General features: G+C 33.6%; 3 protein-coding genes and 1 long non-coding RNA gene across 4 annotated transcripts; 3 read left to right on the top strand and 1 right to left on the bottom strand.

Annotated features, from left to right (window-relative positions):
* On the bottom strand, positions 186-5280 carry LOC18590054 (probable serine/threonine-protein kinase NAK). The gene is made up of 6 exons (XM_007015343.2): positions 4963-5280; positions 3020-3375; positions 2793-2928; positions 2319-2455; positions 2081-2204; positions 186-854 (listed from the first exon to the last, which is right to left on the bottom strand). Exons 1-6 carry the CDS (start codon positions 5021-5023, stop codon positions 436-438), a joined length of 1233 nt encoding a protein of 410 aa, XP_007015405.2. The 5' UTR covers positions 5024-5280; the 3' UTR covers positions 186-435.
* On the top strand, positions 6027-11328 carry LOC108663399. Its single transcript, XR_001929381.1, has 3 exons — positions 6027-6068; positions 10374-10425; positions 11262-11328. It is a non-coding gene; the product is annotated as an uncharacterized LOC108663399 (long non-coding RNA).
* On the top strand, positions 12390-16861 carry LOC18590053 (proteasome subunit alpha type-3). Its single transcript, XM_007015342.2, has 9 exons — positions 12390-12641; positions 12746-12785; positions 12887-12970; positions 13092-13165; positions 13276-13447; positions 13583-13629; positions 14405-14470; positions 15425-15515; positions 16539-16861. Exons 1-9 carry the CDS (start codon positions 12538-12540, stop codon positions 16608-16610), a joined length of 750 nt encoding a protein of 249 aa, XP_007015404.2. The 5' UTR covers positions 12390-12537; the 3' UTR covers positions 16611-16861.
* Positions 17831-23632, top strand: LOC18590052 (COP9 signalosome complex subunit 2). Its single transcript, XM_007015340.2, has 12 exons — positions 17831-18126; positions 18260-18352; positions 19031-19109; positions 19483-19723; positions 19804-19878; positions 19958-20092; positions 21562-21749; positions 22367-22435; positions 22510-22600; positions 22710-22844; positions 23033-23145; positions 23243-23632. Exons 1-12 carry the CDS (start codon positions 18117-18119, stop codon positions 23331-23333), a joined length of 1320 nt encoding a protein of 439 aa, XP_007015402.1. The 5' UTR covers positions 17831-18116; the 3' UTR covers positions 23334-23632.

The following is a 24136-nucleotide window of genomic DNA, read 5'->3' as shown; positions in this document are numbered from 1 at the left end:
CAGCCGGTAATGTTTTGAAGTGGCCTGGACTGAATGGAAATTTGCAGGGAAGAGGCTCCGGTTTTGGTTCTTTGTAAACATGTTAGGAAGTTACTTGCTCAAAGTTTTATCTAGAAAATTATACGATTTATTCAAAATTTTAACGACTAAATAATAAAAATACTGGAAAATGCAACTGCTTTATATAGGCTGCAAAACGATATTTTGGGGCATTCATTCGTAGTGACCAAAACTTTTTCTCAAGATTGATAGAAGAAAACTGATGGTTAAAGTACATTGGGATTTACGATTTTGTTGTTGCAATAATTTTTCACATGTTCATGAAAATTCTAACAAACTCAAGTATAACATATCTCTTCCATTCTTTCCGTCTTGTGTACAAGCCCCGAGTGATAGTTCGAGAATTCCTGCTCGCCATTAGTAAATTGCCTCACTTCAATATGAATTTATAGTTGGAGCTCTTGCCTTGTGAGGGCTATTCACATGCTTGATCCCATGATGATCCAGCTTCGCTTGTGACTGTTGGGGTGTCCTTGGTGTATCCCTTGTTGCATGGAGACGTTCTATCGAGGCTAGAACATCAACCATGCATGGCCTGTTCTTGGGATCCGTATGTAGGCATTGCAATGCAAGAGCAGCGGCAGCTTGTGCTCCTTTCTTAGAGTACTGCCCCCCCAACCTTGTGTCCATTATCCTTAGTACTTTTCTGTTGTCACTTAGGAATGGTTTTGCCCAGTCCACGAGTGTTTCTTCGGAAAACCCAGCTCTCTCATCATCCGTTGCCCGTCTTCCCGAAAGTAACTCTAATAGTACGACACCAAAGCTGTACACGTCGCTCTTAGGGGTCAAATGACCTGCGAGGTTTAAACTAGTTCATTAGTAGGATAGACACACCTCTGCTGATATCTGCTTAATAAATTTTCCCTTTTGAAAGAAGGCAGTAACATAACAAGTTCAAGAAAAGAAGAATCATATCAATATACCAAGAGGTTGGTTTTTCCCAATATCATCTTCTTCATAAGCAATAATTTCCAACCTGCAGTCTACTGAGAAATCAAAATTTCTACAACCCTAGTTTGACTTCCCCAAAGGAGCCTTGCTCTCAATCTTTCTACCTTTCCCCTTTCTTCACTCTACTATAGTTATAGTTGTCTGTATTGCAGGAGTTGTCTCCACCTCTCACAGTTTTTCTTTTAGTTTAATTACCCTCTTCTTGATTGCATAAATGAAAATTAGCAATGAAACAAACTGGTCCCTGGTATGATCATGTACCTAGTATATTAAGCATAATATGTTCAATAGCTCTGAGCCTCTGGCACATGTCATATATGGGGGAACGAAGCAGAGACATACTGCCTCAGTGAGAAAATGCTGTTATTTGGAATCTAGGGGTGCCAAAGCTCACAAGGAAATGAAGGAGATCGTACTGGATGCAATTTGTGTAGTATGACAGTTTTGACAGTAACAATAAGATTAGTATACAACTGTTATGAGGTTTGTTATAAACACCTTATTGCTTAACCTTGATTCATTTAGCAAGCAAGCCAAGAAATTTGACTTCAGATCATTCACTAAGTTTAATCAGTATTTAATAACTATAAGCAATTTATGAAGAATCTCAAGCTCGACTAAAAAATGAATTCAAGGTGTGAAATCATTTACCAACCTAGTCAAGCTAAATTCCAAGAAAAAAAAGGTGTGACAAAGATGATTATTTCTTCTTGGGCTATCCAGGGAACATGTGGCATCTAAATTTTCACTTGAACATCTCAAACATTTCAGAGTACAGAAACAGAGCATGCTTGTGCCAGTATAGATTAATATCAGCTTCTTCAAGATTAGTGTGCTCCGATTATGGTTGTAACAAATTAACTGTAGTGTAAAATCTCATTCTACTCGTCCTTCATTCCATTTTCTTTTCTTATTTTTCATTTATTTATTTTTATCATTAATAGCAAGCAACAGATAAGCATATGAAGATACTACTGTCTCTACTCATTATCATGGTCACTCGTTTTCAAGTGTAACTCTTTCCATGGAAACAAGTATAGATAGTGTTCAAAACAAAGGTAATGCAAACCTGTTGCTACATATTCGGGGGCTGCATAACCACGAGTTCCTACAACTCTGGTTGAAACATGGGTGTTATCACCAGTTGGACCGTCTCTTGCCAAGCCAAAATCTGAAAGCTTTGCATTGTAATCCTACATAAGTTTACATGGCAAGGGCATTAAGTCGTTAGATTAAATGTACGTTTAATAGAAAATCTCAGATATTCAACTCAATCATAAGTCAGAACTTTGGATGTGTCAGCATACCGAATCAAGAAGAATGTTGGAAGCCTTCAAATCACGGTAGATTACATTAGCATTTAAAGAATGTAAAAAGGACAATCCCTGTGCAACACCCATTGCAATAAGCATCCGTGTAGCCCAGGAAATTGGTTGAACACCTTCTGAAAGATGAAAACAATAGTGGTTATATTGTTAGTATGTGACAGCAAATTCTATCCTGAAGAAAAATAATCCTCAGTGGAAAAAAAAAATGAAAAAGAGAAAAATGAAACATGAATAAAAGTAACTCATATATGCAAAAATACCACCATCCTAAGAGCTAAACCATATCACTCCAGTTGGCCTACATAAGGCTTCTGCCAGTAGGAGACAACTAACTTCATATTGTGGTTTATCCCTCATGTTTTCTTGAAGCATTAATATGTACCATATGATTTAACACAATAAGAAGAAGAAGAATTCCAAAAGAGTACAGTCTGCAGAAAGAGACATGCTTACTCTTAAATAAATGATTCTCCAAACTTCCCTTTGGCATAAACTCATAAACCAAAAGTCTATTCTCAGACTCTACACAATAACCAATAAGTTTCACAAGATTTTCATGGTGAAGCTGACCCAAATAGTTAACTTCCGCCTACAAAGTTGATCAAAATGGAATCAGGAACAAAGATGAACTTGAAAAACCTGAAATAGAAGAAATGAAACTTATAAACCAGAGTACATACAAGCCATTCCTTGTGGCCTTGAAAGCTTTCTGCCTTGAGTCTTTTGATAGCTACAACAATTCCAGTTCCTGGCTTGGTAGGAGCAAAAGTGTTCTCATCAATCCAACCTTTAAAGACACATCCAAAACCTCCCTCTCCAAGAAGAGTGTCTTGCCGGAAGTTCTTGGTGGCATTTTTAAGATCACTAAAGCTAAAAGACTTGAGATTGTTAGAAACAGATGTATCAGCTTTGAGATTGCCTGAAACAGGTTTATGAGGTTTTGATACTGTGAATCCTTTGTTCGAGCCTTCTGGAGGTGATTTAGCAGTGGCAGAAGTTGATTCCTGCTTTGTCTTACTATGAGTCTTTGCACTACCTATAATAACAAAAAACAATAGTTACAAATTCATTGCCTTCAAAACCATATCTAAGCTGCAGCCCATTAAAACTCATATGATACAAGAGAAACATGGAAATATAAATATACAAATATATATATATATTTAATAAACAAATAATATTATTTTAATCCTGAGCTATCAAAAACAATTCAAATTCATATGACCTGACAACCCCCCACAACAGAAACCAAAATGTTCTGCTTATGATCATTATGAAGTTATAAACATGCAGCTGAACTCCTTTGCATTCAGAGCAGATGATGAGAAATGATTTACTATTAAGGGAATGGCCACTTCATTTAACCCAGCCAAACCAAATTAGTTATTTGATTTTAGCTTATCCAAAAAATTATTCTTCTGATTCCATAGATTGGACGGGGTTAATCATTAAACCAAGTGCATTCAAGATTTAAGATTGTGTAGCAGCAAATCTGCCTAACCTACCTTCACGCTGAGGTCCCAGCAGAAATCAATTGTCAAGTAGCTAAAGCTCTCTTTTTGGCTAATCTGATCAATATCTCACAAACTTTACCAAGTTCATATTCGCATCAACATTAGACCTGGTAATTAGTGTTTTCATGTCTTAAATGCGTCAGACACGATTAAACAGAAACACTTTAAGGTTAAACACGAATACGACACGAATACTATTCATATCTTAAATCTGAAACACGTATACGTTTAATAACCGTATAACACGATATGACACGTTTATTAAACGTGTCAATATATAACACGATACAATTAATAACACGGTTAACACGATTAAATAAAAATATTTATAATTAAATATAATTTTATTATTTAAATTTAAAATCAATAATTATAAAACAATTATAACAAAACAAAATAACAAGAATATCAAATATAACAAAATAAAATTTAAAATTAAAATTTGGGCATGACATAATTACATTATTATCTTTATAAAATTTAAAAATCTTATTAAAATAATTATTTAAAATTATTTAAGTAAGACTAAAACAACCTTTGACTAGTAATTTTTAACAAGTTAATAAGCTTGTTATGTATACATGTTTAAATATGTTTATACGTTTAAATATAATAACATAATTAACATGATTAATTAAACGTATTTAAATGTGTTTTAAACACGTTACTCGTGTCTGACATATTAAGATACACAAAACACATTAAAGCTAAATCTAAACCTGTTAAATTTCGTGTCTTCTCGTACCGTGTTAACATGTTATATCTAAAATTGCTAGATCTAATGAACATTTCCATGACAACATCGGGGAAGTAATTGGAAAGCATTCCAAGGTGAAAAGTTAGTCTGGCTACTTGAGGAACATGCTAACATCCATCTAAACTCATTACTCATGGAACTTTCAAATTTTTTTTTTATCAGAAACAGCAAGATTTTAGGACAAGGAAAAGACAAGTCTTTCCTGGGACAAAACAAACTTAGATATCAAAGTAGAAGAATTAAAACCAACCCAAATATATATTTCGAAAGCTTATTTTTAGACCACACGAAAAGAACAAACAAGCTTATAAGAAATAAATCAAAGGAAACAAAAAAAAAAAGTGAGACTGACCTGAAAAGTTAGTGGAAGATGCATGAGCGCACTTTGCAGGTTTTGGCCAGCAAATCCCCATGACGGAGGATCGGATGAGAAGAAGAAATGGTCAAATCATACGGAAGGAGAAGAAGAATATTAATTCTTGACGAAAACAATAACCCATTTAAAGGGCCAACTAATAAATACAGTAGGAGAAGAAAATAACCCAAAGTCCATTCCATTGAAGGCTTTGGAATTAAAAGGGGCACGAAATAAAAAAGGAAAAAAGATTTGAAGAAGCAGGCAGGCGCTTAATTAGTCAATGGAAGGTGAAGCAAGCCTACGTTGAATGGAAATGTTTATGTCTTAAATTGTTTTATAGTAGAATTTAAAATTCTAAGTTTCAGGGCCCCCATTACAGTCCCACATCGGAAGTAATGGTATTTGACTATTGACTTTAGAAGACGCGGATGCTCTGCAGCCATGACTGTTGAATATTGAACCTTGAACTTTTCTTTTGTTTTACATTTCTTCCATTGCCAGAAACGGTTCTTTTCTTTGCCTTCAATTTAAACGTGGGGCTTTATCTGTTAGGTTTCCAATTGGAAAGATTAACCTGACCTCCATCCTACGAAACATCCACGACAACTAGGCCTAATCTCATGTCAGGAAAAGAGGGAGGCCTTGATGTATAGGTTTTATTTTGACCATATGAATGCACTATGCAGTACATATTAAAAATTATTTGACATTATTTTTGTAATACCGTAAAAAAAAATATCCTACTTAATTAATTATATAAAAAGTTATAATCTATATTAAATAAATAAATAAATAAAATATAATATAAGTTTAACTTTTTAAAATTGCAGTTATAACTTTGATTTTATTGATAAAATAGAAAATAAAATAAGGGTCTTTAACTAAATAAAAAAGTTTAATTAATATCAATTTTATTTATCACGTTTAAGTTAGTAGAGTTAAGGTCTGTTTATTTTGTTTCACAACAACTCATTAAATCACGTTAAAAAAAAATAGTGAAGGTTAGTTTATTTCATTAAATTCAAACGATAGATAGAAGAGCTTAACACCAGGGAAGAAGAAAGACAAAGAAAACGAAAAAGCATGGATTGCTGATTAAGGTATGTTTAGAATTGTATTTTAATAGTTTTGACATAAAAGTTCTAAATTATTTGTATTTCCTTACTTTTTATTCAAATATGATATTTTTCCAATAAATTTCCCATAGCATGATGGATACCTGTCACGACCCGATACTCCCCATCGAGCCCATGACAACCGCCGAAACGTCCCGATTGATACTCATTACCCGAAATGCCAATCGAAACCTCGCAAAAGCTCTCGTATCAGCTTCTGCATCTCCCCGGTGAGCGAAAGTTATTAATCCACATTTCAAGAAAATCATAAGTCGTTTTCAAATATAATATTATTTTTTGGCTCATACGGGCATTTTCGTCATTTTTCTTCGAAAATATCGAAACCCGCTAAAAACATGGTGTAAAAGCTAAATATGTTCATACATACTTTAAATCAAATAACTAAAGTATAAAATTACTTTTACAATGACACGTGGGCCCCCAACTAACCAATAAGATACGAGTTTGTGAACCTACAATTTTGTCGATGTAAGGCTAATTGAAGTCCTTGATGCAATCGGCTATCTACCAGCTATCCCGAGCTTGAAATGTAGGGATTTGAGGGTGGTGAGATTATAAAATCCCAGTGAGTAAACAGACACTATCTAAACTATCTAAAGGTGAGTAAATGGAGACGAATTAAAATATTCTTTTCCAATATATGTTTCATAACATGAATATTCAGTTTACTCAATTAATCAACATGGCTTATATATCTCACAAAACTTGGCTCTTGCCAAAATCATTCTCGCGGATACCTTTGTCAAGTTATCCCACTGAGACCGTCAAGGTTGTTAAAAATTCATATTTCGCATAAAACACATTTTTCATTGAATATCACAGTCGTTCCTTGGCGTTGGCTGAGTCTCACTCTCACACGGTGGTTAACGTGAAGTGCACTCAAAAAGCTCACCTCAGGAGATACCTTACGCGCCTCTACGACCGAGGTGAGAATATAAAGGAGTTTACCGTGCCCCTCTAATAGGCTGGTCCACGAAACCCCCCACCACTGCAGTAGCTAATCTTTAACCTACCACTTGATTTATAAAATCTTTTTCTGCATGACATGGCAATTTATCGCAACCTAGCCTCTCAAGGCTGACTACACAGTACAAATAATTCTAACACCAAAATCAGTTTAGCCATTCATGCTCATTTATTGTCATAAGCCATTCAATTTAAAACCATAAATTTACAACACAAGCAGGCAGTCTCCAATTACTCTATTTTCAAAACCAGTATTCGATTTTTCAGAAAATTTATAAAATCATTTTATAAAATCACAATTTCTCCTAAAACATAGCAATTTACCATTTAAACCCATTTTCCATAAAATCACACAATTGTATAAAACTACTCTAGATAATTAAGACGATAATAAGTTTACTCACAGTTTTAGGAGTAGAAATACTCCTATCTTTCGCCCTCGGGTGCAGTCTCTTACCCGAAACAATTGACTCACCACCTATCCATAATCCATGACACAAAATTCAATAAATTGTGTCAATTTATCATAAATTATTTCAGGCTCTTATCCATGCGTATGCACTAGATAGGATTTGAAATGTCTAGACAATCGCTTAATTGCGGTGTCCGACCTAACTCGCCTATACACGGTGTAAATTCCTAAAATCCCCAATTCGACTCCAATTCCATCCATTTCAATTTCAATTATCCAATTATATCCACAATACCTCAATGACTGTGAATTTGGTCCAATTTATCAGTCCGGACTATAAATTACGCTTTTACCCCTAGTGGGTAAAAATTTCAATTTATTGCACCGAAAATTCCCATTTAATTTCCAACCTCATAATTCATCATTTTTCCACCCAATTCTCTTAAAATAAAGTCAACCTCATCCTCACATACCATTGGCTAGATTCGGCCTAGAGAAATTCATGGAGAAGATAAATATTTTTCTTGTTGTTTTACTCATAAACATGCTAAACTAACACTAAACACTAACATAGCTCAAAATCAAATTTATCTAACAACTTTCTCTCTCTAAACCCATATGACCAGAATTGAAATCATCCTCAAATCACATGATTCAACCATGAAAAATGATGGAAAATGCATGGGAAAGGTAAAGCACAAGACAAATTTAAGAAATGTTACCTTTTTTCACTTGATTTTTGAATTTCCACCTATTTTCCCTTTAAATTTCTTAGCTAGGGTTTTATTTTCTCCTTTCTCTCTCTTGTTTCTTGCTTGGCCGAATGTTGAAGAAGAAGAATGGGTGGGCTGATTTTTTTATGCCTTTTTTATTGTTTAATGAAATAATATTATTTTATTCATATTTTAAATATTTTATTAATTCATTTTTTTTTCTAGCCATCCATTTGTCCTACTTTTTCCACCATGCATTCCCTTTGACTTATCCAAGTCTTAAGTGAAATTTCCAGATTTTTCCAAAGTTTTGGTGGAGCAAATTCTTCAAAATTACACTTTTGCCCCCGAACTTTTCAAAAATTACATTTTTACCCCAAAAATTGAAAATTTGCCATAATGCATAATTTGCACTCCTCATACTCATTTCACACTCCAAATAATTAAATTTGATCAAAATCCTTTCAAAAATTAAATTTTTGATTTCGGATGGCAAAATTACCATTTTACCCTTTTTCTCCAAATTATACCGAAATTAAAATTTTTCACTTCTAAACCTCAAATCTTACTCCAATAAGTCAAATGGGGCCAAAAATCTTTTCTAAAAATTTCCATTTTGTCCTTAGCTGGCAAATGACCATTTTGCCCCTAGATAGCGAAAAGTTCGGTTTGTCTTCAAATTGATCCTCGAACTTCGAATCACCATATTAAACCATTCTGGGACTTTAAAATTCTTAATTTCATCGTAAATTCTCTATTTGATCTAGTTCGAGGTTTAACTCAACTTTGTTGTACCTCTAGGTACAATACCGACTTTTGTAAATTTTTTTTTGGGGACTCTCTTAGCATGCAAACATGCTATCCATCACGTGTATGTCATGACAAATATTTTTATAGAGTCGGGCTTGTCATCTTCTCCCCCACTTGGATCAACCATATGATCCTTCTTCTTGACTGATTTCGACATCCGGCTAAATATTAATATTTTAAAAATTTTATCTTGTCTCCTTGGTACCTGAAATACCTTATTATGCCTCACTTGACTTCTGAATCGCCTTTTATCTCACAAATTCTCCTCCGATAAAATTATTATTATTTTATTATTATTTTCTCACTTGCGAAATATTTTATCCTAAACTACTCTTTTCATCTTTTATCACTTCTAAACATTTTAATTGACCTCAATTTGCATTCGATCAACTTTATTTATCATCATATCAAAGTATGGGGTATTTCAGTACCAATGGAAAGGTCTTGAAAAGATCTTTCCAATGGTTTTTGTAGCATCTCATTTGGTTTTATAGTTTGGAAGATACAAATTTTTAAATTTAATTGAGCACTTGGTTTTCAACAGTTTTGACAACCCAACTTTGAGTCATGAAACTCCATAGTCCGATAACTTTTTTGGTCATTTTTTTGAGGGCTTTTGTAGTATGAAATAAGATGTTTAATTTAGCATCAGTGGCTTGGTTAGGGGCTTCCTGTGTTAAGAGAATTAAAACCTCAAAATAGGCTCATTGATACTGAAAATCCAGAAATCTAAGTATTTCTGTGATGATTTCTTGAATTTTGACTTTCGAAACTTGAGAATTTTGTGTTCTTTTTAATCGAAACAAATTCTGGCGTTGTAGTATGATATAAATACTTCAAATTGATGTTGATTTTATCACTGACAATAATTCAAGTTAAGAGTTATAAATGATCGAAGTAAGCCAAATAGTCATGAAAATCTGAAATTTCAAAATTTATAAAAATTCATTTTTAATTATTTCAAAAATTATTCTTGACTTATATTCAACCTATTTTGCTAGAAACTTCAGAAAATTAAGCAATTTAAATTTTAGTGAATTTTTGTATAATAAATATTTATCTGATAAATTATTTTCAAATTGACATATTTTGAAAATTTTTATTAAAAATATTCAAATTAAATTTTGATTTGTATTTAAAGTAGATTCACTCAACCTCATATTGTTACTGATTTTGTACTATAATCTATGAGTTTCTAAATTCTGAATGTTTTATGTATTTATAAATTATTAAAGAAATTAAATTGATTTTTGATCAGCGAAAGAGGCGTTATACCTTAAATACCCTAAAATGACCAGCAGAAAGTTATGATTCCTTTTGCTAAGATAGTAATGTTGGTTTCTAATTTTGAGTACTTTGAATTAATAGGCTTCAAGATGTGTCTAATTCTTTATCCTTTGAGTTTGGTTTGGCGAATTAGGTAAGTGACTGATATTCATTCGATATTTTTACATCCTAAAATTTAACCTCAATCTGAATTTGTACATGAGATATAATATTTTGTCCTATGATTTATTAAAATCGGGTTGAGCATGCAAAATGTATATGTATATGAGTTTATATATTAGATTTAGAATGTGATTTATGCAAAACGTGATTTCTGATTTTGAAATTGTTCATGACTTTGTATAATGTATGCATATATATTTTAACGAATATAAACATAAATATTTAATCTGAAATGAATATGCTTTTGAGGTGTATGAGATATGCTTGAAAAAGTTAATATATTGTTTTATGAAATTTGGGTAATCTAAAAATATATTTTTTTGTTTTGTCTCCTAATATAGCTATGCTCTGACCCTACCAATGGGGGTTAAATGTTGACCATATCGACATGTATTCTGTGATTAGAGATCGATCTCCCAACCGCACCACCGATTATAGAATAGTGGTGTATATGATATCTGTTCAGTGCAGCCAATGGTTACTTTTGATATACTTCTGACCCGTGCCACTGGGATTAATTGTAGTTCTATTTCTGACCTATGCCACATGGGTTAAATGTTGTCGTAACATGTTACAGGAGACTACTAAAATTTAAATATCTGTGAAATATGTTTGTTTTGTTATATGAAAGTATATATTTTGAAATATATGATTCTGAATGAGATTACTTAAAATTTTGTTTTGATACTTATATATGTAGTAATAATTTCGACTTAAATATTTTGAGCATGCTTAATCCGACTGAAGGAATGCCAGTTACTTGTTCAGTGGTTGTACTCATTCTTATAATCCTTATCATTTTTACAGATTTCAACACGTATTCATGTGTGAGGATTAGACTTGTTCGATGAGAGTTTTGGTTTGCAAGATTTCTACATGTCTTTTGACATTTATAAGTTTTAATGCAAGTATTTGTTTTTTTAATTTGTAAAGAGATGATAGCTAGATGAGAAATTTGTATTCTTTATTGATTATATATAAATTGTATTATTTGGAGTTTTGATGTTTAGTAAAATTAAAAAAAATTAAAAAGATTTTGGAGTTATTACATTTACTTTAGTAAGATGTTGTTGCCTTACATACTTATGGGATTCATTTCATGAGTATGTGGCGTCTGTTAGGTCCCAAAACCTTAGATTTGGGACGTGACAATTTATTGTAAAAATATTGAGAGTCGTGTAGTGAGGTATGATGAGAAGAGAAAATGATTATTAAAGACACTAGATTCACATTGGCATACTATATAATTCTATAATATGTTTAGCATTAAAATAAATAATATTGTCTTTAACAATAACAGTAATATACTTAAACATATAGGAACTTAACGATATAATATTTATTTACTTCATTATTGATGTATTTATTTATATCATTAAATAAATATTTGAACGTTAAACCAGAAATTAAGGCCAAAAAAGAAAAAAAATTATTTGCTTCTATCTTTATTTATATAATATTATTTAAATGTATTCATGTTTATACATTAATTTTTAGCTATTTATTCACAATATAATTATATTTATTTCATTGAAATAAAATATTAATTTAGAAAAATGTATATTATATTATGTATATTTATCTATTATGTCATAATTTGCATTTGAAATATATTTATTTAATTTATTTTACATATATATAGATGGATGTTTAGACCTTTAATAGGATAAGATAATGATGCATTACTATCATATTATTACCGCCTATGAAAGCAACTTGGCTATATATTAGTAATATAGAATTTAATTTTTAGTGTTATATTTTTCTTTCTTTTTTAACTCACTTGTCCCTATTTTGGAATAATATCTAATTCTCCTCTATCTTTATTTTCTATTTTGTAAATCGATAATTCGGGCTGGTGAAGGCCTGAAGCGATAATTGGGCTTGGGCTGACCGTCTAAACAATAAAAATACAGAGCTTTAGTCACCCATGTTGGCCCATTGGCTAGAATTTTTTTTATTATTCATTTAATTTGCTGTTAGCATCGGCGTGAAGTCTTGAGAAGAAAGAAAACTCGATATATCAAGGGGAGAAGAAGAACAGAAGAGCAAAGAGCAAAGTAGGAAAAAGCAGAGAAGAAAGATGAGCAGCATCGGAACAGGTTACGATCTATCAGTCACCACTTTCTCTCCCGACGGCCGCGTTTTTCAGATTGAATACGCCGCCAAAGCCGTCGATAACAGTGGGTCCGTTCCTCTTCTCTTTTCATAATTACTATAATATCCATATACTTCTTTCCCATTTCTAGGTTGTCCAAATTCTAATTTTATTTTCTTTTTTTTTTCTGCAGAACTGTAATTGGAATAAAATGCAAAGATGGGATCGTTATGGTAATGCTTTTGCTTCTTCTTTTCTTCCATCGCTTATTTTGAAAAAAATAAAAAGAAGCAAATATTTAAGTGTAAACTGAAAGTGGATGTTATTATTTTAGGGAGTGGAGAAGCTGATAGCATCGAAGATGATGCTACCTGGTTCCAATCGAAGAATCCACTCCGTTCATCGTCATTCCGGCATGGTGTGTTATCCCCTTCTTTTATTTTTTTTCCCTGTTGCTTTAATTCATTGCATCTTTAGCCACATTTGCAATGCTACATTTGGATACTCTCTCTTTCTCTGATATTGAATACTATAATTAGGCAGTGGCAGGATTAGCAGCTGATGGTAGACAGATTGTGGCACGTGCTAAATCTGAAGCTACTAATTATGAAAGGTTTTTATTGTTTTCTCTACTTCCAATCCCAAAAATTCAGCTTTAAAAAAAAATTATATTGTTATATGCTCATCTTATTATAAGTTTCATTTTTTTTTGGGTGTGTGTAGTGTTTATGGTGAACCCATTCCTGTCAAAGAACTTGCTGAACGCGTCGCAAGTTATGTGCATTTATGCACCCTCTACTGGTGGCTCAGGCCCTTCGGGTGTGGGGTTATACTCGGAGGTTATGATAGAGATGGACCCCAATTGTATGTGGTTGAACCATCTGGCATCTCCTATGTAAGTTCATTTCTCCCTATTAGAGCTTCATTTTCCTTTCTATTTTGTTACTTGGTCTATTGGTATATTTATACTTCCTCATAATTAATGATGGTTTTGTTCTTGTTTACCGGGTGCTTGATAAAATTGATGTAGAGATATTTTGGTGCTGCCATTGGGAAAGGAAAGCAGGCTGCCAAAACGTAAGTTATAAAACTAGTCCTTCATTTGGTGGAACTTAGAAGCAGACATTTGATAAAGTCATTTGGTGATGCACGCTAGTTAGACGGGATGAACTTTTTGTTTTTCACCTTCTCAACCAGTGAAAGCTATTGTCGTATTTAGATGCGATTGTCATCCAGTTGAAAACCCTTTTAATGGACGTAAATCCTTTGTTTTTTTTTTTTGCTTATATTTTCTCTCTTATGAAAACCAATCAACAATGAAGATATTCCTGGCTTTCTCTCAAATTATTAAGATGTTTCCCCCTCTTATGCATTTCCTCAATATTGTCATTTTTTTCCCTAAAGAGCAAAAATGGATGCATAATGAAATTGAAATTTTTAAAATTTATATTCAAAATTTGAAAAAGAAAAAACCTCAATGGAGCCCAACTAAGCCTTAATCCGAGTTTGTATTTTTCATTTAATAGAAAAGAAAGTATAAAAATGTGGAGTGGATGTAGCCAAGTAGAAGGCAATGAGCTGAGTCCACCACTATGTGCTGTTCCACTACTTGTCATTTGCCTATGAGCTGTCAACTCAAGTCAACTTAACCATAACGTGAAACTAGTTGGGCCAAGCTACATAAAATGATTTTCTCCATTCTGTTTGCTTAGGGGCTATATCCTTCAAAAGATATAAAGAAGTTAAAACCTTTCTTATGATCTCAACGTTTGTAATTTTTGGCTACTTCTTTCTCTCTGCATTCATCTTGTAAATAACTGAAAGTTCATCTATGAATGTACAATGTGAACAGAGAAATTGAAAAGTTGAAGCTGTTGGAGATGACATGCAGGGAAGGGGTTATTGAAGTTGCCAAGATGTGAGTGTTGCCTATCTTAATTTCTTCCTGTTTCTGTTCTAATTTACCTATTTGGAATCTGGACATGTTAATCAGTGGTTCTAAAATTGTTTGTGCATTTCTTTTTGTTTTTCCTGTTAAGGATTCTTGCTTGTATCATCATCATTTTGAAAGCTCATCCTCTGTTATCCTTGCAATATGTATAATCTAGGCAACATCATCAAGTTGGTTTCCTTTTTATTTGGTTATTCTTTGCAATTTCTGGTTTAGCACAATAATAGCTTGAGTGTTATGATGGTAGAAAGATTTATGTTTTCCCTCTACGTAGCTAAAAACTAGCTGCCAAGAGTTTGGATAAAACGTAACTTTCAAGCTTATGTTGAACCTCAAAAAAAGATAATTTTACTTAAAGATCTTATAAAAGAATGTGTTAAATTTAATTCATTAGTCTTCTTAATATCTCTAATGATGTAGCTACTTTGACTGAAATGTAAAACATAGAAAATAGTTTATTTTCTGGGTAATTTGATTTTATCTCCTATATATTGGAATTTGGTCCTATACTTGCGGTGGAAATATTTAGCTTACCTAAGCCAGTAAGTCATTATGTAAGAAGTAACTATATAAATCTTGTTTGGATTATGGATGGTCAAATCTCCTTTATGATCCTACATAGTACAAAAAACTGAAATCTCACTTCTCTGGCAACAGAGGGCATTGTTTGAATTCCTTTTCATTGGGAAGGCAATTTATAGTGGTATGGTTTAACTCGCCATTTTCTTGCAGTACTTAAAATAGAAAACAAATTAGAAGTGAGCAAGAGAACTTGAACTTTTAAGATGGAGGAGGTCACAAGAGGAGTGCTTTTGCTTTTATCTTAAATTTTCACATTCATCATGCATTTGTATACATGGTATTTTCTTTTGCCTTAGAATGCCAGTTCTAGATTTAATCATGTGAGTTATTCTTAAGCAGCATATACAAGGTACATGATGAAGCAAAAGATAAGGCCTTTGAACTGGAGATGAGTTGGGTCTGTGATGAGTCGAAGCAACAACATCAAAAGGTAATTCTTCACACCCTTTTTTAGATATGCATTTATTTCAACTCTCTACCTAGCTGCAACAACAAAGTTCATGTCCTTTTCCTCTGAGACAAGGTTGGTTACATGAATTAGACTATGCTATTGTGCTCTTTTAAGACCATATACTAAATAAGGTTTCTAGATTAGTAAAAGTAGGGTCCTTGTTATGCTTCTACCCGTGTCCTTTTAGTGGCCTCTTTTGACATGAGAATCTTCCTTCGAATCACATCTAATAGAAGCATATATTGGCCTTCATCTTGCATATCAAGAACCACCTTGCATTGTTTCTTTTGTTTTATCTTCAATTGGCTCTACCTCCACTTGTTATTTAATAATTTTTTTTTATCCTATATTTTCTTGTATGCTCAATAATAGAGGTGGTAGTTGGGCTGGTCGGGTCAGGTTTTGGTTGTGTCACTTTGAGTCGGGTCATTTCGGGTTGAAGGAAATACATGTTAGTTTTGATTCGGGTCATTTTGCATTAGGTTAGATGGGTTTGACACTGGGTTTATTTGGGTTTAAGTTGTTGACTTTAAAAGTAAAGTCATTATAAATTCTGGTTGTTTCAGATTAGGTTTAGAGATTGTTAAAGTTTGGGTTATTTCAATTTCAAGTTAATTCGAGTTTTGATCATTTCGGGTTCAGGTTGTTAACTTGTCCTGATCAAATCTGGTTCAAGTTCGGACAGGTTGGATTGGTTTCGAGTTAACTTTGCCTGTTCTACTCAAACAATTGTCATAGAACACTACACCAGATTTTTTTGCACATGCTATTACTTGACTGCCCTGCAATGAGGACCGTTAGGCAATGCTAGCTTAATTAACTATTATTGGAACCAGAATAGTTTATTAATTTCTGTGTAATGTAACATCTACAATTAAGTAGTGTCTCCTTGTTTCTGTGTAATTTAAATTTTCTTTAAGAGATAATTTTTTGCAAGTTCTAGATATTTATTTATTTGTACTCTTAGAATCTGAACAGTTCCTCATCTTCGTGGGATTTCAGGTTCCAGATGACCTTTTAGAGGAAGCCAAGGCTGCGGCTAGGACTGCACTAGAAGAGATGGATGCTGATTAATTGGTGGAGCCAGAATACTCTTTTTATGATATTTTGATCTTCACTATTTTCCCATTGTTATGAACCTGATGTTTAATGTATGATGAAGTCATTGACTGATCAAACGTGTTTCCTAAAGATTATATCATAATCTCTTGACCTTTCCACTATGGTTTTCAAACAAACGACTGTGAACTTTTTAACTGTTTTTGTTTAGGCATCTGACTATGAACAGTGACTTCAGCAGCAGCAATGATGAAAAGGTTTGCAGACATTTTGCTATTCTAGTCCGACTTTGCATATGAGAATTAGAATGTTGAGAATTGGGGAAATCGTAGCATATGTAAGAGATTGTACCTTCCCATTCCATAGTTTTTGCCCTTTATTTTTTTTTAAATGTTTGAATCTAGATCTTAAATAAAATTACAAATCGTTAATGTTCCACGACAAAACCAACAAGTAGTGAAACGAATTATGGGAATGAGTAGTGTGTTGGAGAATGATAAGTATCTGCAATTGCCTATGTTTCTTGGAAGGTCAAAAACGGCAGAGTGGTTTGGTCAGATAAGGGTCAAGGTTAGCAAGAAATTACAGGGATGGAAGGAATTCTTTTGGTCACAACCCCTCATCGGGGTCTGAAAGTTACGGCCAGAATCAAGATTGCCCAGAAGCGGGCTCTGCGAGGTATATGTCTCGTACAAGTCATGCCATTGCGGAGCCGTCATCAGGCAGAGTGTCCTCATTGGAGGAGACAGTATTCCATGTCTTTAAAGAGTGTAAGGAGGTCTGGTTTGGTGGTGGTCATTGCAAAGTTGGCAGCAGATGATGCTAGGAGATGCTTCTTTCTTTGGCCATTGGTGGTCTTGAAGATTTTGACAGAAATAGTTGCACAAAAACTCTTCATAACCAATGTGGATGAGGGGTAGAGTTTACTGTTGATATTCTTCAAGTGCAATAATATTTTTAAGTTTCCAAAGTTCATTTAACTATATTTTGGCAAATTTGGGTGTGAAGTAATTTTTAAGTGGTATTTTTTGTTAATGTGATTGTCAAAAGATAACATTATAATTATTGATTAATTAAAATATTTAAATATTTAGAAAGATAAGATTATAAGGTTTAATTAAGGAGAAGAGCAATACGTTTTGCTCTGACATGGGCCATTAAACGCTTTTTCTGCAGAAGCCCATTAGACATCTGAAAACCAAACAGGGTAAAAGGATAGACTTACACCACTTATACTTTGATCCGGATAGGGAAAGTTGTTTCACCAAACGCCCTCTGTTGCTAGGACGGTAGCACTGTAAAAAGGAGAAGAGAAAGGAAGAAGGCAGGTTTCTGCCTATTCAACTCCTACTGTTCACACCCTATCAAGGACTTTCGAAACAGTAGCAGTGCCCAGTGTGGGGGGTTGATTGCTTTGCTTGAAATTTACTTTTATTTCAGCAAATCGATACCTTCACCTTCGCTTCTCTAATTCCAAAAATTTTCTAATTCACTAAACCTGTCGATTTCATCCCAGCAATCATGGCTTCAGGTCTCTCCTATCTTCTCTGATGATTTCCTTTTATCAAATTTAAATTTTCTTTTTTTAACCTTTCTTTTTTTAAAATTCAGTTTCTTTATTATTCACTGTTTGATAAAATCGATCGGTTTTTGGAATTGGGCAGATGCAGATATGGAGGATTATGGATTTGAGTACTCCGATGAGGAACCTGAGGAACAAGACGTTGACATTGAGAATCAATATTACAATTCCAAAGGTTTCTTTCTTTCTTTTTTGGAATATTGTTCTCAAAATCTCAATTTTGTTATGGCTAGGATCATGCTTTTTTTAGCTTTACCCAAAAAAAAGTTAAAATTTTTGTTTCTTCACATTTTACGTGCTTCAAAGTATTACCTTAGATTAAAGTTAGAGCTCATCTTTTGAATATGGCTGACAAGTGCTTCAGGTTCATATTTGAAAAGTGCGGTTAGGGATTTTGCCTGTAAAATTGAGCAATTATTCATTTATAATAGTTGCGTAGGGGTCCGATAGTAACCTAAACTTGTTAGGCCAATTATGAGTTTAGCAATTAACCCCTCCTGCCTTACTTTTTTCATTGGAGTATCATTATTTGTTCACTAAGCTTTTCTTATTCCCTTGTGTGTGTGTGTTTTCTGTTAAAGGTTAGTTAATCTCATTAAGTGCCGTGCTTTGTATTATGTATGTGTGTGTGACTGTGTTTGCTTTTTCTCAATGTCCTCTTAATTAATCAGTAATTGATATATCATATTATTGGTTCCTAAGTAGAATCTCCTCTGCCATAGAGTAGAGGTGGGGGTGAGCTCAAGGGTCCAATTCTGTTTGGATAAATGCTTAAAACCTTTTTTTTTGGTTGAAGATCTTATCAATTTCCTACCTTTTATTGCTAATAATTTGTTTTCCTTTTTCATAAAAGGTTTAGTAGAAACAGACCCTGAAGGAGCGCTTGCTGGTTTTGCTGAAGTTGTTAACATGGAGCCTGAAAAGGCTGAGTGGTGAGTTCTCTGGAATTGACATTTGGATTTGTTACTTGCTGTTAGATTATGGTTATTACCTATCCTTTCTACAATTATTGTTCAGTAATGCTCTTTTTGCTCTCTTTTTGCTAAGTATTTTTTCGATTTAGAACATGCTAGCCATGTTATTAAGAGCATATAGTGTCTGTTACCTCTCCACTGGTGGACTCCCGTCTTATGTTAAATTTACTGAAGAATTCTCTTATGCAAATAAAGTTCTTGCAACTTTACAAATTGCGGTTATTGTTTTTATGCATCCATTAAAAGTAATTCTCTCCATTCACCAAAGAAGTATGTATTTGATTTGAGCCTTATCAATATTAACTAGCTGTACCAATACTTTCTCTGCTAGGGGATTCAAAGCTCTGAAGCAAACTGTAAAGCTCTATTACCGTTTAGGGAGGTATAAAGAAATGATGGACGCTTACAGGGAGATGTTAACATACATCAAATCAGCTGTGACGCGAAATTACAGTGAAAAATGTATAAACAATATTATGGATTTTGTTTCCGGGTCAGCTAGTCAAAATTTTGGTCTTTTGCAAGAATTCTATCAGACTACACTGAAGGCCCTTGAAGAGGCAAAGAATGAGGTTAGAGAACTATCAATTCTACAATACCATCACACTATCATTTGCATCAAGTTGTGATTTATTGCTCTTTTCGCATGCAGAGACTTTGGTTTAAGACAAATCTTAAGCTTTGCAAGATCTGGTTTGATATGGGTGAGTACGGGCGAATGAGCAAGGTATGTTTTTCAAAACCTCATAATTTTAAATATCCACGATTCAGAGTGTTAATAATCAGCTAATGTGTTGCACTATCAGATTTTGAAGGAACTTCATAAGTCTTGTCAAAGGGAAGATGGTACTGATGATCAAAAGAAGGGAAGTCAGCTTCTGGAGGTATATGCAATTGAAATTCAAATGTATACTGAGACCAAGAACAACAAGAAGCTGAAGGTAAAAACTTTCCATTTTTTCTTCTTTGTCTTTTAACTTCCTTTTTAAGATGAAATATGGATACAGACTCACAGATGTCCATTTTGGTTGGGCTAGGACTTTGTGAAGCTTGGTTGAATACTTTGTTTCTTGATTTAGTCATGTGAAGTAAAGATACTTGCTTAATTTAAAGCCATCTACCCTTTACAATCTCTCCAAGAAAAGGGAAATTTCTCAAACTTGATTTCAGTTGTCCCTCTTCCCTCTTTCTTTCCTTGTTTTTTAAAGGAATCATAGACTGCTTGTAGAAAAAATGTCATCAAGAACAACCTAGGATTGACCTGGCAGTTGTTACCCCTATTTTAGAGGATTGAGGTCTAAGGATTTAATCCCATTTCCCCCTTTAGACTTCCTCATATGTACCAAAAAAGTGAAAATTTGACATATTTTAAATCCAGCTGGTATGATAAAGATCTCTTTATTGATGAATAAGGAATGGTGCTGTTACATGTCTAATATAATTATTACAAATGACAACAACGACATAAGTTAAATGTTTGGCAGTTTGTAAGAATGTAACACATGCAGTTGTATTTCCCTTACAAAGGCCTACAACTGAAAAAGATGATATTGGATTTTATGTCATCATTGATTTCCCATGTAAGGTACAAAGCAAAATGTGTGCCCAATCTGTTGTTTGCCCAATATCAAATATGCTTTCTTCAGGGATTCGTGTGAAGCAATGTTAAACTAAGATATGAAATCTCCAGAACCTTAGGTGTGAAAGTGTATCTCTGTCTTCATTTTGCTATTCTTTAGAATTTTAGCAACTATTAAACCTAGAGCTACTAAAATATATTCCCTTATAGCCAGAAATTCTTTCGAATCCTGTTCACTAGTATAGTTCACATTGCCACAAAGCACCATTTACTTCCTGAAATTTTCTGTATTGTTCAATTTCAATTGCATGTGTAGTCCACTACCTTTCTGCCTTTTGTTAACACTGTATTCTTTCCTTGCCAACTCGTTCTTCTTTTATCATCTTACATTAGAAGAATATCAAAATTATTTGGAACTGAATATTATGTTATGACTTCTTTCTTTTTTTTAGCAAATATGATCATTTCAGCAAACTATAATCTTAGAAATGTTATGGTATAAGTAATATTTACCTATAAGGTCACATAGAGAGGGAGAGAGGGAGAGAGAGAGAGAGAAAGAGGGCATAACCCCTCTCTAAACTGGGCTTCATGCTACTTACTGAGTTTGATGCTTATACTTCCTTTTGAGATTTGTGAGAAAGCAATAAAAAAAATGCCTTGAAAGTTGGATGTTTGTGTTGTGATATTTCTAATCTTTTCCAGGGATATTAGTAATTTTGTTCTATAATATATGATGGCTTAAGAGCCTACCTTGATTTTATATGATAATTGTTTTACAAAGTTACATTGTTTATGTTTGTGTTTGATCTTATATTGGATTGAATGCAGCAATTATACCAGAAAGCACTTGCTATCAAGTCAGCAATACCACATCCAAGGATCATGGGAATAATTCGCGAATGTGGTGGCAAGATGCATATGGCTGAGCGTCAATGGGCTGAGGCAGCCACAGATTTCTTTGAAGCTTTCAAGAACTATGATGAAGCTGGAAATCAGAGACGTATACAATGCCTAAAGTATGATTGCTTTTTCCTAATTTTTTTCACATTGTCTATCTGATGTGTACTACTCTCTTTCTCTCATTGGTATTACAATAAGTAAGATTTGACATGAGAGCTGAAGCTTTTTATCTGCTATAGTTATCGTTTGTCGGCCTTCTGCTCTAACCCCATTATGGTACTAGGTGGTCCAGAACAAATCTATAAAATGGATAACATTTCTCTAAACATGTATGAAGGTGCCACTGTGAGGCAAAATGTTCTCTTATTAAAGTAATATAAGAAATAAATAATTGCTACAGTAGGCATAAAAGGTTGAGGACAGACAGATTATAGAGAATGATCAATATGGAGGACATGTGAAGAAAATCCCAGTTGTTGACTTCTAGCAGAGCAAAGAAGAAAGAGAAAGTAGGGATGGACAAGGTGAGAACACAAAAGGAGGGCACTATCCAGGAGGAGCACAGATAAAAAAGATAGGCAAGGGGTGGGAATAGGGAGAGAGAGATTAAATCTATTAATCTTTTGTCCAATCAGTCCTTGCTGGCTTTGTATAAATACCTCTTAATCCAGTCATTTTACCAACTTAGATAATATTTCGAATTGATCTTTTCATGTTGTTGTGCCACTTCCAGATACCTTGTTCTGGCAAATATGCTGATGGAATCTGAAGTTAATCCTTTTGATGGTCAGGAGGCAAAGCCGTAAGTTCTTTCACAGTCCGACCTTCCAAGTGTAGCCTCTTTCTCTCTTTCCCCCCTGATTGCTATTCCTGCAGGTACAAAAATGACCCTGAGATTTTGGCAATGACAAATCTAATAGCAGCATATCAACGAAATGAAATAATAGAGTTTGAAAAAATCCTTAAGGTTTGTGCAATGCTTCTGGCTGTTCTGATATATATTGCTGATTACATCTGATTGCTTTACTTCTTATTAAGCTTGGACTTTTATATTTTTAAATTTTTTACTTTCACAGAGTAACAGGAGGACAATCATGGATGATCCATTCATCAGAAATTATATTGAAGATCTTTTGAAGAATGTGAGAACTCAAGTGCTACTTAAGCTTATAAAACCATATACAAGAATCCGGATCCCTTTTATATCAAAGGTGAAAACCCTTTTTATGAGTTGCTTCAGTTGTTCCATTTTGCTTTAATCTTTATTTGTTATTACAGCAGCATTTTCAGCTTGACCTTTATTTTATATAATAAACTCCAGATATGCTTATTTTTATTTTTTATTTTTTTTAAAAAAAAGATATATCATTCAACTCCTGCATGAACTTTCAACATTCAGGAACTCAATGTGCCAGAAAAAGATGTTGAGCAGTTGTTGGTTTCCTTGATCTTGGATAATCGTATTGATGGGCATATTGATCAAGTGAACCGGCTGTTGGAGCGTGGTGACAGGTCAGCCTATTTCTTATTATTCTCTACCAGGTTCAGCTGAAATTGAACCAATGTCAGCATGATTTGACTTTGTACTCACATTTGCTTGCTCGTGCAGGTCAAAGGGTATGAAGAAGTACACCGCCATAGATAAATGGAACACACAGCTTAGGTCCCTTTATCAAACTGTCAGCAACAGGGTGTACTGAGATTGCAATTATGCTGTATGTTAGCCCTTTGGCGAAGGTGCTCCCAGTAGTTTTTTTTTTTTTTTTGGGCTGCAAGAGTATGCTTTCTCATCTTAAGGTGATTTGGATCAGCAATCTGGAAGAAGTAGCATGTATCTATATTCCCATATTATATGTTTGGTTAGCCAAAGTATTTGCCTGATTGCAAGAATTTTGATTTTGAGATGGACACTTGGTGAATTAGACAATTATCTACCAGTTCTCTCTGCCTAAAATAGGCATAAATTGCCGAATGCAAACCCAGAACGTGATTGACTGGACGCTGTTGTATATGTGTTTGTGAGGATGAGCTATGGTTGAAGGGAAAGAAGATAAAGGGGAGAGAGAAAAGGGTGGGGAAGGGAGATGGATGAAAATATTACAAATTGTTAAATGGTAAAAATGTCAAAACAACAAGTTTGGAGAGTTTTTCTTTTTCTTTTTATTTTTTGGTTATTTATCCCTTCATTTATGGAAAGTATTTGTTCTTATGTGAGAGAGAAGAATTTACTCAATTTCCTTGTTTTCAAACTAGAGAAATAATTGATCTTTCAATACTTTCTTTCTTACCTTTCCTTTCCATTTTGAGAAAAGGGACGGAAAAATAAATAAATCGGACAAACAAATGAAACAGTTTGAAATTGAAACACTTGCCTCTCCATTTTGAGGTCTACCCTAATGGGTAATCGTTTCTTCTCCTCAATGATGGCCTAAATATCTTTTGTTTTTTTGTCCATCCTCTGTTATATATATATATATACATATATACTATATAAGCTATATAT

Source organism: Theobroma cacao, chromosome 9, assembly GCF_000208745.1.
Source record: "Theobroma cacao cultivar B97-61/B2 chromosome 9, Criollo_cocoa_genome_V2, whole genome shotgun sequence".
NCBI lineage: Eukaryota > Viridiplantae > Streptophyta > Magnoliopsida > Malvales > Malvaceae > Theobroma > Theobroma cacao.
Note: the sequence above shows the minus strand (reverse complement) of the source record. Positions and strands in the feature narration are given on the sequence as shown.

What these genes read in the sequence shown, in the direction of transcription:
- LOC18590053 (XM_007015342.2), top strand. Translation starts at nt 12,538, where the DNA reads ATGAGCAGCATCGGAACAGGTTACGATCTATCAGTCACCACTTTCTCT. An exon ending in TTCATCGTCATTCCGGCATG is followed by an intron (nt 12,971 to 13,091) that starts GTGTGTTATCCC and finishes TACTATAATTAG; the next exon opens with GCAGTGGCAGGATTAGCAGC. An exon ending in GGAAAGCAGGCTGCCAAAAC is followed by an intron (nt 13,630 to 14,404) that starts GTAAGTTATAAA and finishes CAATGTGAACAG; the next exon opens with AGAAATTGAAAAGTTGAAGC.
- LOC18590054 (XM_007015343.2), bottom strand. Translation starts at nt 5,023, where the DNA reads ATGGGGATTTGCTGGCCAAAACCTGCAAAGTGCGCTCATGCATCTTCC. An exon ending in AAGGCCACAAGGAATGGCTT is followed by an intron (nt 2,929 to 3,019) that starts GTATGTACTCTG and finishes TCAACTTTGTAG; the next exon opens with GCGGAAGTTAACTATTTGGG. An exon ending in GGAGAATCATTTATTTAAGA is followed by an intron (nt 2,456 to 2,792) that starts GTAAGCATGTCT and finishes TTCATCTTTCAG; the next exon opens with AAGGTGTTCAACCAATTTCC.
- LOC18590052 (XM_007015340.2), top strand. An exon ending in GAGCCTGAAAAGGCTGAGTG is followed by an intron (nt 19,110 to 19,482) that starts GTGAGTTCTCTG and finishes TTTCTCTGCTAG; the next exon opens with GGGATTCAAAGCTCTGAAGC. An exon ending in AGAACAACAAGAAGCTGAAG is followed by an intron (nt 20,093 to 21,561) that starts GTAAAAACTTTC and finishes GATTGAATGCAG; the next exon opens with CAATTATACCAGAAAGCACT.